The 19,407-nt window shown below is 58.0% G+C and overlaps 1 protein-coding gene and 1 long non-coding RNA gene across 10 annotated transcripts in view; one reads left to right on the top strand and one right to left on the bottom strand.

Annotated features, from left to right (window-relative positions):
* Nucleotides 1-19,407, bottom strand: part of HIP1R (huntingtin interacting protein 1 related) — a 27,591-nt gene extending 8,184 nt beyond the window's left edge. For 6 of the 8 annotated variants that reach the window (XR_009544347.1, XM_060170455.1, XM_060170457.1 and 3 more), the window contains exons 1-8: nucleotides 19,211-19,407; nucleotides 4,833-4,896; nucleotides 4,258-4,400; nucleotides 3,951-4,007; nucleotides 2,791-2,871; nucleotides 2,354-2,430; nucleotides 2,007-2,068; nucleotides 38-178 (exon numbers count right to left, since the gene is read on the bottom strand). Coding sequence is in view for 7 of the 8 variants with exons in the window: in XM_060170455.1 (XP_060026438.1) it covers nucleotides 38-178; nucleotides 2,007-2,068; nucleotides 2,354-2,430; nucleotides 2,791-2,871; nucleotides 3,951-4,007; nucleotides 4,258-4,400; nucleotides 4,833-4,896; nucleotides 19,211-19,303 (718 nt within the window). In the remaining variant the exon portion in view is untranslated. The other 2 variants (XM_060170461.1, XM_060170460.1) reach the window with 2 other exon arrangements.
* Nucleotides 6,542-10,719, top strand: LOC132532167 (uncharacterized). Of its 2 annotated transcripts, XR_009544349.1 has the most exons (4): nucleotides 6,542-7,398; nucleotides 9,312-9,409; nucleotides 9,760-9,955; nucleotides 10,130-10,719. It is a non-coding gene; the product is annotated as an uncharacterized LOC132532167 (long non-coding RNA). The 2 variants fall into 2 exon arrangements; XR_009544348.1 differs by having other exon boundaries at nucleotides 9,760-10,719.

Here is a 19,407-nt window from a genome sequence, read left to right as displayed (position 1 = left end):
GGCCGAGGCCGGCAGGGCTGGGGGCAGCGGGACTCACAGGAGTGCAGCTTGAACATGAGCTTGACCGTGTAGTGGTAGAGGGGGCTGCAGTCCTGGATGACCTGGATGAGGGGGGCCAGGCGGCACTGGCCTGAGGACATCTGGGACACGGCAATGGCCGTGTTGAGCTGCCGGAAAACTGTAAAAAAATAAAAATAAAAAAGCGGGGGGCAGGAGGAGCCTGAGCACGCGGAGCCGGGAGACGCAGGCGCAGACCCCACTCTGCTGACAGGCATAGTGACGACCACAGTGAGGACAGCGGCTGAGCGCTGGCCCTGACCGTCATCTCACGGCACTGTCACAGCAACCTAGACAGCTGGGTTTGAAGATGGGGCAATGGCCTGGGTAACTGGCTTTACCAGTCCCAGCCAGGCGGTGGGACCCTACCCCAGGCCCTCGGACACCAACATGCTCCTCGAGGCGAGGAAGGACCCTGTGCACTGAAGCCGCCGAGGACCAAGGCCCAGCGCTCCCACAAACTGGGGTGACAGCAAGGAGGGGGGCAAAGGAAATGCAGCTCAGCTCGGCCAGCGTCTCTGGACAGCTTCCAGGCAGTGGGCCCAGGACGCAGAGCTGGAGAGACAGGGTGACTTCAACAGCCCTGTACCCATGGGCTTCCAGCTCACTCTGAATCCTAGGGAAGGACGGAGGCCTAAGGCTGTGCAGCCCCAAGGCCTCGTTCTGCAGATGTGGACACAGGCCCGGGCTTGGTCAGTCTCATAGCAGCGGGCTCAGGACGCGGTTCTGCAAACCCCAAGGGACCCCAAAACCTCACTTGCATTCGGGGTCAATCTCCCCTGACCTTGAGAATCAGCCTTTCATCCGACGGACCAAGTAGGAGGGAAAGAGACAGACATACTGCCACCCCCAACGGGCTTGCTCTCTGGGGCAAGGAGAGAAATGAGCACGTGACACCCAGGGCGGCCCACGTGGGACACGGTTCCAGATGGGTGGCCCCCAACCCGGGCCTACTCTCACCTTGCCTGGGGTGGGGCGATCTGCAAACCTCCACAGTGACACAAGGACGCCTGGGAGGGAAGGGACGAGGAGGAAGGCCCCAAGTGCTGTCCCTCACCCGCTTAAAACTTAATTACATGTCACGTCAAGTACATTTTCCTTGTAAACAATTAAAATACACGCAGAATGCTATTTTGCATTTGAAAACACAATGCAGCCATTTCTCCGCTGAAGGGCATTCAGGACTTTTCCCATTTGCAGCTGTTACAAACCTGGGGCGGGAACGCCCACTCCCCTCACACTCTCAGGGAGACGCTGGCACCAGGGGTGTGGGCGCTGGCTGTGGGCTTCCTCCGCCTCCCATCGTGGCGACTGGGGGGAGGCCCATCTCTGCAGCACAGCTGCCCCCAGACTCACCCAGCCTCAGGGTCCGGCCCCCGGCGCCAGGAGGATGCCCAGGCGCCTCCTCCTCATTCCTGGCTTTCCATTAAAAAGGCCTTTGCCTCTCACTCTCCTGTGGAGAGCATCGAGTCACCCACAAGTTGGTCCGAAGCTGCCACTGAAAACACTCACCCCCGCAACCCCAAGAGGGTGACCCCCTGAGATTTCCTGTTCAACAGCTACCGCGCTCCTGGGCTGGGAGCTCTGACCTGACTCAGAGGCCTTTGGCAGCAGAGAACGGGCAAGAAGGTCGAAGCCAGCTGCCTGGGGCAGGCTCAGCTGGGAGGTGGATCGGGAACCTGAAGCGGTGGCTCCTGGCACCCCCGGCAACCGCCCACCCCGCGCCTTGGTACCAGAGTGCGTTTCCTTCGGCCGGGGCTGTTCCCGGGCGCACCGCCTGCCCGGCGCCCTGCAGGGGTGGTAAAGGCCTCTCCCTCCCATGCTCTGGGGGCACCTGGAGGCCCCGTGACCTGCTCCTGGTGGGAGTGTGGTCCCAGGGGGCCGATGTGTTCAAGAATGGCTGGCCCCCAGAGGCAGCAGGCCCCGGGTCAGCCCCTCGGCTGGCTCACCTGATTCAGAGAGCTTCAGCGCACAGTCCATGTAATCGAACATCTCCACGGTGAGCTGGAAGCTACGGGGGAAGGAGGAGGGAGAGATGAGCGGGAGGGGTGCGGGGCATGGCCCTGCGAGAACCCCCAGGCGGGAGGGGGAGCACAGTCCACGCACACGCCCTTGCACGGATGCACAGATGGCAGTCCTTCAGCCAAAATGCCCAGCTCCAAGTAAGCCCCATCCCTTTAGCTTTAGCCACAGCTCCTGGGCACATGACGACCTCCAGCCCCAGACAGAGCACGGCCCCCGGTGGGAACCTGGGTGAGGAACGCCGCAGGAACAGACGGGAAACCGGGGGACTCACACGTTGTTGACGTCGGTCCCAGCGGCCTTCTCCAACACCTCGTCTGTCACCTCCAGGCCCGCAGGGAACTCGGGGTGCTGCGGAGAGGACACCCCCACTCAACCGCAGCCCCTCTCAGCTCTGGCCCAGCACCGCTTCTAGCTTTTGAGGGAGGGAAAGGGACTGGAAAAGCCCCCTAGCCTGTGGAGCCACCATCTGCCCCGGGCAGTGACTCCAGAGACCAAGACACAGAGGATGGGACGTCCACCTGGAGCTGAGGGCGGGGCTAAGACCACCTCCCGCGCCGGGAAACGCCTCCGGGCCTTCTGACTTCCCTGCCATCTGTCCCAAGCTCCCCCTTGGGCCAGGTGGGGACAGGACAGATCCCACCCTCTGAGACATCTTGGAGGGAAGAGCCCAGGGTCCCACCAGCCCCACGATTCCCCCGAGGAAACTACCTTGAGGTGGAAGGAGATCTTGGTCAGCAAGAGTTTGGTGTAAATATTCACCAGCTGCCCATATCGGTCATGCAAATGGCCCTGTGGAGAAAGGGCCCTGGGTAAGGACACACTGCCCATGAGCTTGCCCAGGAACCCCGCATGGCAAACAAGGAAGGCGAGGCCGGAAGATGCAAGATGATGAGCAGGGTGTCAATCCTTCAGCCTCCCATGCTGTCACTTATTCATTCAACCACCATTGCTCAACCCACCAGAGGTGGCCAACCTCCTTTCCCAAGGGCCTCTGCCAGCCCCCTCTCTGCCTATCGCTCTCTTCTTCTCACTCTTGCCAGAGAGACTCTCGGGACAAGAGAGCTCCTCGTCCAGGGCAAGAGGCCAATTCTGAGGTGGGACACTCTATTGAAATGCTGGTGGGGGCTGGGGAGGTACGTTCCGACGGGCGCGTGAACACATCCTCCTCGCAGCCGCCTCCAGACACCACGTCCCCTGCGGCCACGCCTGCTGGGCCCACATCTGCAGATGGCACCAGGGACGCCACCTTCCTTACTTCAAGGGGCGTCCCCTCTGCAAGCCGGTCAGTTCCCAGAGGCCACCTGGCCCCCGCCCCGGCTGCTGGGGCCCCAGCAGTGCTCCCAGAGGGCAGATAAGGCCAGAAGCCCTCTCTCCACCCAGGGGATGCCCCTAATTCCTGAGGGTCGTGGAATGGATCTAGAATACAAGCTCCTGGGGCTCTGAGACTTCACTGTGGATGAGACACTTCTGGAGAGCCTGCTGAAAATGCAGACTTCCAAGATTCAGAAGCTGCCGGTCTTGGGGGCTCAGAGTCTGCACCACTTACCCAGACTCAGGGTGGGGTAGTGAACTCACAGGGACTGAAGGGCTGCTGATTTCTGGAGCCGGAGGGCCCGTTAGGGATGTGTTTGGGACTTCTGCGCCAGGCCTTAAAAGCAAGGCTCAACTTCATTTACTGATGCTCATCGCCCGCCGCCATGGCCCCACTGAACACGGCTCTAACTGTGCTGGGAGGAGGAGGCGGGGGGCACCACTGCAGGTGCTCTGTTCCCCCCTCGGGCCTGTGTGCCAAGCAGGATGGCAGTGGACTTTCCGGGTGGTGTTGCTGGCGAAGCGCTAAGGCCACCATGCCCGCTCCCTGCACCTACCCACAAGTCTCCGATCTCCCGGATGTTGCTCCGGTACCGCTGGCAGTCGTGCAGCACCTGCCCAGAGGGGGAGACGAGGAGGGAGGATGAAGGAGCCAGAGCCTTCGTCGGCGGGGCGGGGGGGGGCGGTCCCGACACTTGCTCCCATGTACGGGGTGCAGGCAGCAGGCAGGGTGGGCCAACCCGGAGCTGAGGGACACAGACGCCGGGACAGCCCTCATTTCAAAGGATGCGGCTCTGGGCCTCCCTGGGGTGTTCAAGAGGCGGCAGACGGAGGGCCCAGGCCCCCGGAACAGTGGCTACTCACGTTGGGGTGCCCATCTCGAAGGACCTTGTGGAGGACGTGGCAGAACTTCCAGCTGAGGATGGAGCTGCTAGGAAGCGGCAGCCCGATGGCATAGGACCAGAAGGTGAAGGCCCCCTTCTCGTGGTGAGTGCCCAGGATGATGCCTACCAGGGTCAAGGCCAAGTGCAGGCAGCAGGGACTCAAGCGTGGGGGAGGTCGGGTGCTCAGCAGGTGCAGCTGAACTGAGCGCAGAGAGGCAGGTGGAAGGCCGCCCTCCCCCTCCCCACACCCCTCCCTCCCCGTGGGCCACAGCTCACCAAGAGCTACGGCTCTCAGCCAAGCAAGAGAAAGGGGCGAGGTCACGCCCCACGGATTCAGCTGGGCCCAGGGCCTAAGACAATAGGGGCCTTCCTGAGATGGGACTCAGAGTCTTGAAGGAGCTGAGCGAGGCTGGCCCAAGGCCACAGGGGACGCCCCTCATCAGGCCATCTGGCGCGCCCACTGCTCCCCTAATTCACTTCCCCCACGTCCTCTTCACCCTCCCCGCCTCCCCTGGGGCCCAGAGGGACGGAGGCCGCTGGCAGCAGGGAGGATACGCCGGGCATGCTTCTCCTTCACAGGGGCCTCCTGGGTGTTGATGGCTTTGCTGATGCTGATGGCCTGGGAGGGAACAGAGGAGGCAGAGGTCAGAAACCCACCCGGCAGGCTTCCTGGGAGAGACCACCCAAAGGGGGAAGGGGCGACACACAGACAGGACCGATCATTCCAGCCGGTTAAAGGCGAGAGTAGAGATAAGGGAAAAATAGAAATTCTCTATCCTAAGCAAACCAGACCACTCAAGGCCCTTCTTCACGTGACATGTGCAGCTCAAACTACAGCTAAGACCCGATGCCACAAGCACACAGAGCTTCCAGAGGCCTGGGAGGTAAGGACGAAAGCCGGCTTGTGCTGCAGGAGAGCAACTCTGATCTGAAAGCTGCGTGTGATTCCTTTTCCCCAGAAGGCGTAGCCCCTGGGCCCCAGGGGAGCCGCCAGTCCCCGCAGGACATCCTCCATCAGGTCTCTCCTCTGGGAGAGGCTGCTGTGGCCTGAGCCCTCTTGCACTCCACCAAAACATGCACGTCACCCCTACTTTACCACGGGGCACGGCCTGGAGACATGAGGCCTCACAGCCACTTTGTGGAAAACCAGGATAAACCAGGTCCCATCGCCTGTCCACATGCATCCTGGACGAATCCTGACTCAGCTCCCACCCCCACCGACACAAACAGCGACCGCAGCCCCACCAGGGGTGGCAGGAAGGGGGACCCGCTTAGCACACATGCTGCTACCACTCAGGCCCTGAGCAAGCGGCAAACTCGTCCTCGATGCACGTCCCCTCCCACCTCCAGCTGCTGGAGTCTTGTCTCGTCCCCCTTAGTTCAACACCACCTCTTCCGAGAAGTCTTCCTGGATGTGACTGCTCCCTCACACAGGCTCAGGGCACTTACTGTCACCCCCATCCCACTCACCCAGGAACCACCGCCGGCCCTGGGTTTACTTATGAATATGTTTTAATTCTGTACCTGGCGGCAGGTCTTGTAAGCCTCTGTCCACCCACCCAGCCCCGAGCTGGGGGCATCTGTGCTGTGGACCGAATGAGAAGAGCTGCCGGTGCCATTGGTGGGAGGGACAGGATGAGGTCCCTGACCAGTGCAGACTCCTCTCCAGGTCAGCCGATTCTCCCACGTCTCCCACAGGTCCTCCACCAGGGCCCACACTGCCCCAGGCCGTCCAGGGGGCTCGCTGAGCAGGGCAAGCTGTGCGCTCACCCTGCAGCCCGGCCCTGCGTGGACTTGTCCACAGCAGGTCCAGCAGTGGCGGGAGCGGGACAGGGCGGAGAGGGAGCCCCAAGGGGCAGAAGAGCTTTCTTTCTTTTTAAACCAGAGGCCACTGTGCTCTCCACCTCTGGCCTGGGCACAATATTAACTGCCCCTGCTGGGCAAGGAGGTGACTTCTCTCATCTACAGTCTGCTGTGACCCTACTGTGGTCCTGCTTTGCAAAGCAGTGAGATTTCCTCTGTAAGAAAAGCAACCCCCTGAGAGCCATGGCCGCGCTTTCTGCTCAGACTCACGGACCTAGGAGCTGCTGGGGGCTGGGCTAGCCCCTCGCACCCACCCCAGCAAGGCTGGCTGACCTCCTTTCACACACAGCGCCCATTGTGGCCATTCCCCGGGGCTCGGGGAGAGCGGGTCTGCAGCACGCAGCACACCAGGCCCCTGGGACACGGACGACTCTCCCAGCATCGAGGCTGGGCTGGGGGAGTGGCTCTGGCCTCGCAGTACCGGGGTCCTGAGAGGAACGCAGACAGGCTCTGGCACCTCTTACACTCCAAGCCTCAGCGAGCCAGACACGAGGGCTCCCTCACCATCTGTTCTGTGTTTGCCAATCCTCTGCCAACTCGGCCTCCCCGAGGCCCCAGCGCCTGCCTTCCCTCCACAGGCATCACCGTGAGAGAGGCCGGACCCCGAGTGTACCATTCCCGGCCCCGTGAACATCACGCCCGCCAGGCAGAACTCTGCCCACAGCAGCAGCGATGAGGACAACAATCGACAACCAGCAATTCCCGGGCACTTGCGCCCCTGTGCCAGGCACAGGCAACACGCTCCCAGCAGCAACCCTAGCGAGTGGGCGTGGCCCCACTTTCCTGATGAGGAAACTGAGGCTCAGGGAGTTGGGGTATCTCGTCCGTACAGCTAATAAGGGCAAAGGCAGGTCTGGCTGTGTCCTGAACGATTCTGCTATCCAGCTCCCAGGTACCTCCCTCCAGTACAGGTACAGAGCTGGGAAGAGACACCAGCCCATAAGCCGGGAGTGCCTGTCTCGGGAGGGTGTGTAACCCCATCCCCCAGCTGCCCTGACACTTGAGCTGGCTCTGATGACTGCCACCTGTTCAGAAGATCCCAGGCAAGAACAGAGCAGAGCCAAAGTCACACAGGCAGAGCAAGCTACCCAGGAGGCCGGGGATGCAAAGATGCCACCTGCAGTCCCAGCAAGTGCTCTGTCCTCCGCAGATGCCCACGAGGGGCGTGCTGACCCCCCTCCCCCCCCCAGGGCCTGCAGCTGGAAAGGAGAAGCAGAGACGCCCTGAAGGGATGGGCTGGTGGGGCCGGCGGCCCAGGGTAAGCATTCCCACCGCGCAGCCTTCCCCAGAGGCCGCTGGGCACAGGCTTTTACTTCACCGTCGGTCCAAATGTATACGGAGTGCCCTCATGGCTGGGCCCCGGACCCCCGGAAAGAGTGCCTGCCCCTCCCCTCTGGGGAATCTGCTCGCCTGTCCCCTCCCTGCCGCCACGCTACTTAAATCTGCCGATTTATGCTTCTCCGTGTGGTCCGCACCCAACAGTGTCTTCCTTATTTGTCTCTTGTCCTCCCCCCACTCCCAGCCCACGTCTACGCCACAGGTGGGGGGGGTAGTGGTTCCGCCTCTCTGGGGCTGCTGTGGCCCCAGCCCCTAAACGGTGCCTGGCACATGGAAGGTCTTCAGAGGCAGTGAGGGAGGCTCCCGGGCCCCATAGAGAAGTGGTGACTCAGGCACCCGGGAGTCTGTCTGGCCCCCTCCGCCCAAGCGGTGCCGCCCGCTCCCCGCGCCGGCTGTAGGAACAGGGTCCCTCCCGGCGGGAACACGGCCCTGCTGTGTGCAGGCGGCAGATGTGTGGACCGGGAGGCCTCACAAGGAGGCACAGTGCTCACACAGAGGCGGGTCTGTGGACACTGCACAAGCCTGCTCTTCCGCCAGGCGCGGCAGCCAAGCCCCGTCCCAGGAGGGGGCGGCAGGCCCCCGGGATGCCTGTCCCTCCCCTGCCCGTCCTGAGCGGGCCGCAGAGGCGGGGAGAGCACTGGGGCTCCTCTCCTCAGCCCTGGAATCTGTGCTGGGCGACTCTGACGTGGCTTAGCTCCTGGGTTTACAGTCCAGGTGCAGCTCTGACTGCAACATCTGGTTCCGTCTACACAAGCATGGCATCCTCACACCAGCCCAACGAGCGACTGTAGGAAGCCTGAAGGAGGAGGGGCGGTCAGAGCGGCACTGGGGACCATCGTGTGGGCTCTCTCTAGCTTGCCAGCCTGCAGAAGGCTTCCTTCCGCCCTGGTACAGGGGCAGTTCTGACAACAGCAAGTATAATCCCTCACGACAGGCGGGATCAATTGCCATGGAGAGAGCCTTCTGGGAGACAGAAACTTCGAGTGGAATGGATTGATTAGGGGCCTGGGTGCCGAGATGGACGAGCCAGAGCCGGAGAGAGAGGGTCCTGGGGGCGGCGGGGGGGGGCAGGTGGCGACCGTCTTGGGGATCTGTTTATCTGACTTCCCACTCGACCTCTGAGTGGCCATGGATGGGGGGCAGGGAGCAGCCAAGCAGGACAAGAGCGGTAACGGTGGGTCTCTGACACCCCCAGATATGCCCAGGGGGGCTCTGGGGGAGGGAGCTGGAGGGCGGGCAGAGGCGCGCTTCTCAGAGCCCTGAGGGTGGGTGACTAAACAGTGTCTCGGCCATTCAGACCACCGCTGCTCCTTCTGTGCTGGAAAAATCCCGAGCCCAGGCCCAGGGAGCCACCTCGCAGCGAGGGGCCTGAGCCTCCGGAGGGCGGCGGGGGACAAGGCCGAGGGGTGGAAAGGCTCTAGCAGGCTCTGGAGACACAGCCAGAATTGCCGGCACCAGGAAGCTGGCAGGAGGCATATCGCACGCCAGAGGCCAGCAAACTGGCCTCAGTAAATGAATACTAAAATGATTTTTATCGAGTTCAGCCATGTGCCAGGCACCGTGCCGAGCACCTCACCATTATCATCTCGTTTAATCTCCTAAGTAACCCTTGAAGCATGTGGATGAGGAAATCAAAGCTCAAGGTCACAATGACCAACACAGGCACTATTCTAGGCACTGTCCGCACATAGACAACCCTCCCCCGTTGAGCCGGGTCGAGCAGGCTGCTGGCTCTGTAGACTGTCCCCTCAGCCTCTCACTGGGGGAGGGGCCGGGCTAAGGGAGCCGTGCGCTAGCGCGCGCGTCCTCTGGTCCCCCTTTGTCCCCCTGCAGGGACCCAGCTCCCGAGGGCCTGGTGTCACTCAGGGAGGACCTGGCCCAACTCCAAGTCAAAACACAGGTTCTGGATCCAGGATTCGTTCAAACCGCAGGTAAGAACAGCAACCGTGTGGCACCGAGCAGCTCAGGGGGCTCCCCCACGGCTCCCCCATTCCCGCAGGCGAGGCCTTCGGACCCTGGGGCCCCCTCTGGGCCTTCAGCTCGGCTCCCTCCCGGGGCGGCTTGTGTCCTGCAGCCAGGGCGGGGACGTCTGGGAAGGCCTCTTACAAGGGCCCCACTGGGTCCATGGGAGCCAGAGCCTCAGGACACACCTGCCCCTGCTTCCAGGAACAGTCTCGTTCTTGTTCGTCACATAAAAGCCCCATGTGGTGCCAGCAGAGGCCCTGGGAGTCAAGCCTGGGGAGGCAATCCCCAGACCAGGCCAGACAGAGCCACCAGACAGGTGACTCCCAGGGACACACGAGAAAGCATCTAGCTGCTGGTTCAGGAGAGGCGACCCGGCTGAGGCAGCGGGGCCGGGGCAGGAGCCCCAGCAGGTGATATTCCCAAGAGCCTTGGCCCCTGCTGTGGACCCGGGACAGAAGCCTTGGGGTGTGGACGCCGTCAGCGAAGCCGGGCAACCAAGCTGGGACGCTCCGGTCAGCAATTGCACACAGCAAGCCCTTCCCTGCCCCGTCGCCTGTGGGGCTGCATGCCAGACAAAGGGGCCCCAGGAAGAGCCACGGGGAGAGGACGGTCACTGAGGATAGAGCAGGAGAGCGGCGCATGAGGCCACAGCCCGGTGCGCACCAACACTGGCCACACCATTCTAGAAACCCACAGCCCCTGCAGGGGGTCAGAACCAAGTGACCGCAGAGGCTGCAGCCCTGGACGTTCTCTGTGAGATCCGACGTCCTCCAGGCCGTGGGGAGCTCTGCACAGCAGAGGAACGTGGACTGGGGGAGACCCCTTCCCCAGGAGCCCACGTGAATGGGGCCAAATACAGGTCTGCTCACCCAGTTCCACCATTGCCAGCCATGGCACCCTAGCGCACAGACCCCGGTCCCATCCACTCTGACCCACAGGGGCGCCTTCACTTTAGAAGCTTCCCCTTTCCCGTCTGGGAAGCAGGAGCAAAAAAACCTTGAACTCTTTGAGAATGCAAACACACACAAAGTGTGTCTGGAACATCTAGCTTTGTTCTAGCCACACCGTCTTCCTTCTGTTCCTCAAACAGGACAAGCCTGGTCCCACCCCCAAGCCCGGCTGTGCTTCTGGGGTCACCCTGCTCTGAGTTAAAACGCCCCTCCTGGGGGGGTCTCCCCCAACCATCCTAGCTAAAGCAGCCCTCCCTCCACACAGATAGCTTCCTCCTGGTTACTTTCACCCAGGACATTTATTCCCTGAAACTATCTTTTTTTTTTTTTTTTTTTTTTTTTGCGGTACGCGGGCCTCTCACTGTTGTGGCCTCTCCCGTTGCGGAGCACAGGCTCCGGATGCGCAGGCTCAGCGGCCATGGCTCACGGGCCCAGCCGCTCCGCGGCATGTGGGATCTTCCCGGACCGGGGCACGAACCCGTGTCCCCCGCATCGGCAGGCGGACTCTCAACCACTGCACCACCAGGGAAGCCCCCCTGAAACTATCTTGTTTACCATGTATTCTGTTTCTACCTCTAACCCCTGAACAGACGTTCTTGGTACAACAAATCCTGTTGGTCTTGCTACCTGCTGTACCTCCAGTCCCGAAACCCGTGCCTGGAGGTCAATAAATCTTTACTGGATGAATGAAAGAGTGAATACTTGAATGAACGAAAGCTCTTTCAAATATAAGTACTGGTTAAATTCAAGGCAGTGTGTGTGTCTCTTTCTCTAGCTAATAATTTATCCACTAGAGTTATATAGTAAAGGCAACTATAAAACATTTTCTATTTTTAAAATCAACCCTGAAATGAATCAGACTCAATCCTCCTTGTACTGTTATCATGACGCGCTTCACGGTGGCACTTGGCAGGGACAAAAAAACATCCTTCAAAGAGCCGGGTCACAGGGACTGGCAGAGAGGTGGGTTATCCTGCTTTAGTGTTTCCAAAGAGTTGTTTGAAGGACAGAAAGATCTCATTCAAATGCTTTGCCACCTCAAAGGCCATTGATGAAACCAAACACAGGATTTCTGTAGCCAAGGAGGCGGCTGAATGCGGTCGCAGGCAAAGCGGTGGGGAGCTCTGGGCCAGAGGTCTGCAGCTCAGTCATTTCAGCAGAGGGAAGTCAGTGCAGCAACACCATCCTGCGATTCAACCGTCTCTTCCCTTTATTCACGCCCCCCCGTGCCTGCTCTGTCCGGGCCTCTCAATCATTCGACCATTTATGAAACTGCAGGGAGGCCCGCGCTGCGGCCTCTGCTCCTCTGCAGGAGCCCCCGGCAGGATCCTGCCATCCACCAGCATGAGGCTCACTGGGGGACACTGCCACCTCTCCCCCGGGCTCTGCAGGTGACACATGAGGAGGAAGAGATAGGAGAGGAGGACGTGGCCCGAGTCCCGCCTCCAGGATGGACAGGGAGCCAGCCTGGGCAGCTCCTTGCCTGGGCCCTGGTGACACCACTCCATAGACCTGTCTGTCCCACAAGCCAGGGGGCTGAGCCACTCCCTGGCGGGAGAACCTAATGCATTTGAAGGTTGTGTTTATTTCAGCAAGAGGAAAAACAACTCCACCTCTACTAAACTTTTCTCCAAGAACTCAGTCTTTCCCTGCAGTGGGAGCCATGGCTTTTTAGGCCTCACTGAGTGGCAGCATCAAAAAAGGGAGGCCCACGGGCCCCCGTGGCACCCAATTATTCAGCGCACGCACGCCGAGCGGGTCCCCCGAGCCGGGCAGTCCTGGGTGTTAGCACACAAGGAGCCAACACTGTCCGTGCCTGAGGATCTTGGGGCTCAGAGGGTAGTGCTTAGGGGCTCGGAGGGGGAGGCAATGCAATCCCTTCTCCGTGACCCTGGATCTAAACACACGCCCGACCTCACGGCCGTCCACTCCTGCCGGTTCAGCTGCAGGGTTTGGGGAGACAGGAATAGTGGGAATAATATCATGAGAACTAGGGCAGCCTAGTAAGGCTCGGGCAGGAGGAAAGCGGTTGACAGCTTCGCAAACAAGGTGATATTTGAGTCCACCCTGGAGTCAGGTGGAGCTGGGGGGAGCGGGCTGGGGGGAAGGGTATCGCTGACAGCGCGGCCGGCTGGCAAAGGCTCTTCAGGCCCCAGCTCAGGTTAGCCGGCTGCGTTTCCCTGTCCCCCCGCCAAGCAGGCCTAGACTCGACTCCAGAGTTTCCATTTCGCACTGTTGGACTCAGTGCCCAGGCAGGTTTTATTCACAAATGGGACGCTGGCCTGGGGGCAAGGTCAGGAGGGCCGGCTTCCCCCGACCTCCCTGGGGCTCCTCCCTGGGGCACCTCCCCGGGGCTCCTCCCTGGGGCTCCCCACCAGAGTATCTTCCAGAGGACGGTGTCACCTGGAGCAGGCCCTGCCGTCCTGGAGCATGGGGCACCGCAGGATCGCTCTTCCAGGAACGGGCTGCTCCCCACCTTCCCAAGTCCACCCAACCCCCGTGGCGGATCTACTGCCCTCCCCAACAGCCCCAGCTCCCCATTCACAGACGCTCAACTAGAAGCTCAGGGACGGAACCAAGGGGGCATCATTTCCATTTCTTCAGTCCAGCCCACCTTCCCATACACAACGTAACAGCCAACAGCCGTTCAGTGCAGCATTCACTCCGCCCCAGGAGCTGTGTCATCCTGCAAATCCTCCATGACTCGGGCACTATGATTATATCCATATTGCAGACGAGGAGACTGAGGCACAGAGTCTCGCTCTTAACAGCTCTGCCACAGCACACCTGTTCATCTCCCACCTCCTTCGTCAAGACGAAAACCCTTGGAGGGGATGAGAATGATCTTCATCTTCCCGTAGCACATCCCAGAGCACCAGAAGCAAGCCCACGCGTACACAGTAAGTGGCCCCTCATGAACGTGTCGTGGGACAAACGTACAAAGATGGGGAGGGGGAGGGGAAGGACGAGCAGCCACAACCCCACCCCAGCCTGAACCAACAGGTCACCGGATACCCGGGGAGCCCAGGGGGCCTGCGGCAGGAAACCCCAGGAACCAGGAAGTCAGCAGCTGCCCTGAGCATCACCAAGCTGGCTGACGTGGCAGAAGCAGGTGGAGGGTGTCCGAGGGGCGCGCGACAGCAGCGCAGCTGGAAAGAAGGGCACGGCTCGCTGCCCGCCACAGCTGGCCCACCTCCGGGGGCCGGGGAGGAAGGCAAGTGCCGCTGGGGCAGCTCACTCAAGGCTCTGCAGGCAGCATCCTGGGGGTCGTGAGCCTGGTTCTTTCCCTCTTCCTTTTCAGAAAGCCTCGCTCACCTCTGTTCTTTGGCCATTCGGCCAGCCTGCAGTGGGTGCCAGGCCCCTTGCTCCTGCCCTCAGGGAGCTGACCGACGTGGGTGGAGCTGGGGGGGGTTCTGGCTTTCACCATGTGGTTTAGATTTCCTCCCAAGCTTGGGGGTGGGGGAACTTTTTTAAAATAAACATTTAAATGAGGCCCAGAAAGGGGTTGGTAGCTAACAGTGTGGTAATGCCACACGAAGACAGAAAGGGAGCGAGTGTGACTATTCACAATAGCCAAGACACGGAAACAGCCTAAATGTCCACCGAGATAGATGGATAAAAATGTGGTATGTATATATATACATATATATATATATACACACACACAATGGAATATTATAAAGCCATTAAAAAGAATGAAATAATGCCATTTGTAGCAAAATGGATGAACCTAGAGATTATCATACTAAGTGAAGTGAGTCAGAAAGAGAAAGATAAATACCGTACGATATCACTTACATGTGGAATCTAAAATACGACACAAATGAACCCAAATACAAAACAAAAGCAGACTTACAGACTAGAGAACAGACTTGTGGTTGCCAAGGGGGAGGGGGTGGGGGAGGGAAGGACGGAGTTTGGGGTCAGCAGATGTAAACCATTACATATGGGATGGATAAACAACAAGGTCCTACTGTAGAGCACGGGGAACTATAGTCAATATCCTGTGATGAACCACAATAGAAAAGAATATATACGTATAACGGAGTCACTGTGCTGTACGACAGAAATTAAACACAACATTGTAAATCAAATATACTTCAATAAAATTTTGTTTAAAAAAGGGAGTGTGCATAAGTCTGCCTGCCTGGCAGAGGGGGTGTTGGCATATGTGGGAAGGGAAGTCAGAGCAGAGGAAACATTTTGCAAAGGATGGGAGTCCAAAAGACTATTGCCAATTTGGGAACAGCCTTCAAACCAGAAACTCAAGTTCCCAAACACCTGTCTGTGTCCTGTGGCTTGCCTTCAGTAATGAGATTCTAAAGAATTCCTGGTTAGGGAACTTTAAGAAAACAGACCGGGCTTCCCTGGCGGCGCAGTGGTTGAGAGTCCGCCTGCCGATGCAGGGGACACGGGTTCGTGCCCCAGTCCGGGAAGATCCCTACATGCCGTGGAGCGGCTGGGCCCGTGAGCCATGGCCGCTGAGCCTGCGCATCTGGAGCCTGTGCTCCACAACGGGAGAGGCCACAACTGTGAGAGGCCCACGTACCGCAAAAAAAAAAAAAAAAAAAAGAAAATAGACCTATGCGCCCAGGACTCCAATCCAAGCCAAATCACTCCAAATCTCCAGCATTTAGACACAGAAGAGTTTAAAAGCGCCCCAGGTGATTCTAACACCCTGACGTCCAATCCAGTAGCTGCTGGCCACGTGTGGCTAATGAAGGCCCGACATGTGAGCCCAAATTGAGATGTGCTATAACAAACACAAAACAGAGTTTGAAGCCTTGGTAGGAGGAAAAGAATGTATAATTCATAATTTTTGTAGTGATTACGTGTTGGAGCGGCTATATTTTGGATACACTGGGCTAAATAAAATATATGATTAAAGTGAATTTCACCTGTTTCTGTTTGCATCTTAGTGTGGTTAAGTAATCTAAAAACGATACACATGGCTCCTATTCTGTTTCTACTGGACAGCGTTTTTCTAACGTGAGCTGGCCTGAGAAGCCCTGAGTGTCAATAAATGTTAATTTTTACAAGATTGCAGTTCCACAGAGGCTGCAGAAGGGACACGTCACTGACCTGGAAAACTGGACCTACGAACAGTTTTCCACCTGCTGCTCCCCCCTCCACAGCTCCCACCCTACCAGAAAACCCCTAACACCTGCGGAGCTTTACCCCGAATGCCTGTATCTAATGCCCTTCTTCCCCGCCGGGCCTGGTGTATTAAGCCGCGTGGCCCCTCTCTCATCCTAACCTTACAGGAAGCTTTTGGGCTCTGTCTCCATTTCCTGCAGGGGAAACCGAGGCCCAGATGGCAAAGGCGCACTTAGACAAGGAAGAAGCAAGGTTGGAGTTTAGCATTTCCAGGACTCCAATCTGCTGAGTCCTCACCCACGCTATACCTCAAAGACGGATCTCCTCCCTCATGGAAGGTATGAAACAGTTCTCAAATAAAGCTTTTTGGGGGTGGCGAAGGGAGAAAGATGGCTAGCTGACCATTTGCAGAGCACTGTACTACGTGTTTTGCATCCCGTAGGTATTCGTGGCCTACTGCTGCTACAACAAATGGCCACTATTGGCTCAGTGGTTTAAAACGACACAAATTTATCATCTTACAGTTCTGGAGGTCAGAAGTCCAAAACGGGTCTTCCAGGGCTAAAATCAAGGTGCCAGCAGGCTGCGTTTCTTCCTAGAGGCTCCGTGGAAGAGTCCACTGCTTTGCCTCCTCCAGCTTCAAAGCCAGCGATGTCTGGTGGCGTTGCCCTCACCTCACACCACCCTGACCTCCTCCCTGGCCTCCCTCTTCCACATTTAAATGCCCCGTGATTACACTGGGCCCACCTGGATAACCCAGGCTACGCCCCCTATTTTTAAGGTCAGCTGATTAGCATTTTCTTACCCAGGGCTGTAACATATTTACAGGTTCCAGGAATTAGGACGTGGACATCTTTGAGGGGTCCCTCTTTAGCCCACCCCACCATTTCTATCCCTTAAAACAGCCCTAGGAAGTAGATGGAATCATCTCTATTTTTATAGACCAGGAAACAGGAGTTAAGCACCAGGAACACAGGCTAGCACTCGGGTGTTAGTTACCGCTTTCCATGGTACCACACCATCTTTTTAACAAGACAATCAATTTTCAGGTTCAGAACATACAGGTATACCGTATGCCACACTATTCTGCATTCAGAATACCACAACAACAAAAAGCCAATACAATTTTGTCACTTCCATTTTGAAAAGGGGTTTTATCACCAAAGGGACTAAAGTCTTGGGGAAGAATAGACCAGCTTTCTGGACAGTGCCCCTGGGATTACACACACGCACTCGCATACCCACATAATACAGCAAACACAAGTACCTGCCACACGAAGGATGCATGACTGCCCCCTTCCTTCACACTCCCAACTGGGGCGGGGAAGGAACCTTTTTGCAAAACAGGGTGTGGCCAGTCAAGAAAGCAAATATGGAAGCATTTTTCCTCCTCTTGACCCAGAAACCCAGGAGGAAAAGCGAGGCTGGCGGGATGGTAGGGGACTTAAGTTCTAAGGAAACCAAAGTGCCCCTCTGCTACACAGGACGCTGTGGTCAACGTGAAGCCACAGGCAGTGCAGATCAAAGGGAAGGTGTGTCGGTGGGTCGGATATACTATTTTCTGTCCAGAAGGAGACGTGTAAGCAGCAACCTCAGCTCTCCTCGTCCTTTCCACCAATGAGGTCTGGCTGGCAGCTCACTAGATATTTCCGGGAGCGATCTAATTAAATATTAACCATGCACAAAACCTGATTCCTACATCCCTCAATAAGTCACTCTGAAGATAATCAAATCTAGACACTGAACCTGAATTCCATGTTTCCAGAAAATAGCCCTGGAATGGGTAAATCCTATGAGATTCACCTATTAGAAAGAATTATTCATGAGAAAAACCCAACCAGCAAAAACAAAACACCCTCTTGTTTACCAAACCAACCACCAGAATAAGTTGTCCTGTATCAGAGATGCTTTCTCTTTGACATTCAGAAAGCTTGCCCTTGATTTAAAACAATTTAAGAGTAAGATCAATGAACTTGGCCCTTTAAATTCCATCTCCTCTATGTAGCAATCTGACCTCTTTATAGCTCTTCAAAACCACAGAAGAAACAAAAAAATCAGTGAATGAATAAATCTTCTGACAACATCCAGATTCTCTCTGCCAATTAAAATTTTCTCCCCTTCCTTCCGCAAGTTCCTGGCACAATTAATTATGTATTAATGATTTTAAATTAAATGCCACATGTGTTTTTATGACGGGCTATCCGGGCTGAAAATACACCAGGGGCCAGATGATGATGATGACTACAAAGGCTAAATTAATAATTTGCGGCTCGGCTGGTTCAGCACTAGTCTTTTATAGAGCCAAGGTTTTATCATTTTCCTTGTTAATCTCAAGCACAAAGGTTAGATGTTTCCCCTGCATTTTTTCTTACTTCAAAACAAAAGTTATTGTAGGCTGCATGTGCTAACTTGAATTGAAAGACACCGCACAAGTCACTGCTCCTGGCAGGGAGAGGTGGGAAGGACCTTGCTAACGGCAGACACAAATGTCATCATCCTACTTTAGACAGGAGTGAGTGGGTTCCTTCTGGCTTTTGGTTTTTGTTTTCTGGGGTTTTTTTGGCCGCGTCGTGCGGGATCTTAGTTCCCGGACCAGGGATTGAACCCGTGCCCCCTGCACTGGGGGCGTGGGGTCTTAACCACTGGACCGCCAGGGAAGTCCATGGTTTATTTCTAAAGTAAAAATTTTCTGCTGTTTCAGTCCTGGTTGACTTACTTTGGCAAAAAACCCAGTATGCTCCCCCCCTCCCCCAGGCATAAGAATACCTCAGTGTTTGTCAAATAAAAAGGAACAGAAAACCAGAAACAGCAACGCCCTCATCAGTGTGGTCTCAGCAGGAACACATGGACAAATACACACCCCCGTCATTGTTTCATTTTTAAAATAACCCTCCCAGGATAGGCCACCCTCTGGAAGAGATGCGGGCGCGTGGGAAGTGCAGGAAGGGAGCCCTAGGAAGTTTCTGTCTGTCAGGCGCCGTCATTTAATAAGGGGGTGTGAACCTGTTTATACGTGGGCCAGCGCTCGGGCAAACAAGTCTGGCTACAGACGTGAAACTTTTCGCCCAGCAGATAATAAGATATTGTGCGGCCCTGAAAAACAGCTCAGGAGAAAAGGAAGCAGGGAGTTTCCTTTAAGGAAATGCATTGCTTCTCCGAGGAGGGGGCATTCTTTTAAGCCGTGGGAAAAGTAGACGGAGCCCGGGAGAGGCGGCGCGGCCAGGGCGGAGAAATCCAGTCGGGCCGCCCAGGCCGGGCGCACCCAGGCCCGGGACGCACCTTGACCCCACCTGGCCCCCAGCCGCGTCTCGGCTCCCTCCACCTGGCCCCTCCCGCCCCTCGGCTCCTAGCCACCTCGGTCCCCGGCCGCCTCTCAGTCCCTGGACACCTCGGTCGCCTGGCCACCTGGTCCCCCGGTCGCATCTCAGTCCCCGGCTGCATCCCAGTCCCCTGCCACCCCGGTCCCCCGCCACCTCGGGCCCGGGCGCCGGCTCGCGCTTCCGGTTCACCTGCGCGCGGGTCGGCTCGGGCGGCGAAGGCCGGGGAGCTGGGTGGCCGCGGCCGAGATGCGGCCGGGGGCCCCCAGATGGCCGGGGAGCAAGGGGTCCGGGGAGCGGCCCGAGCTCCCGGCGCTCTGGAGGCGGGCGCAGGCCGGGCCCCGAGGGACGCGTGTGAGGGGAAGGGGGGACAGCGCCGCCCGCCCGCCGCCCCGCCGCTCGCCTGGGTCTTGTCGAACTGCTCGCGCTCGGCCTCCAGGCTGTGGCCAGGCCTTCGGCTCAGCACCCGCGCCGGCACGTTCTTGATGCTGTTCATCCTGCCGCCGCCTGCGTTCCTGGGCCCGGCTCCGCGCGACTGAGCGATCCAGGCCGGCCGCCCGCGCCTAGGCACCGCGAGGCCGCCCGCCGTAAGGCGCCGCC

The sequence above is a fragment of the Lagenorhynchus albirostris genome, chromosome 14 (assembly GCF_949774975.1).
Source record: "Lagenorhynchus albirostris chromosome 14, mLagAlb1.1, whole genome shotgun sequence".
In the NCBI taxonomy this organism is placed as follows: Eukaryota; Metazoa; Chordata; class Mammalia; order Artiodactyla; family Delphinidae; genus Lagenorhynchus; species Lagenorhynchus albirostris.
Note: the sequence above shows the minus strand (reverse complement) of the source record. Positions and strands in the feature narration are given on the sequence as shown.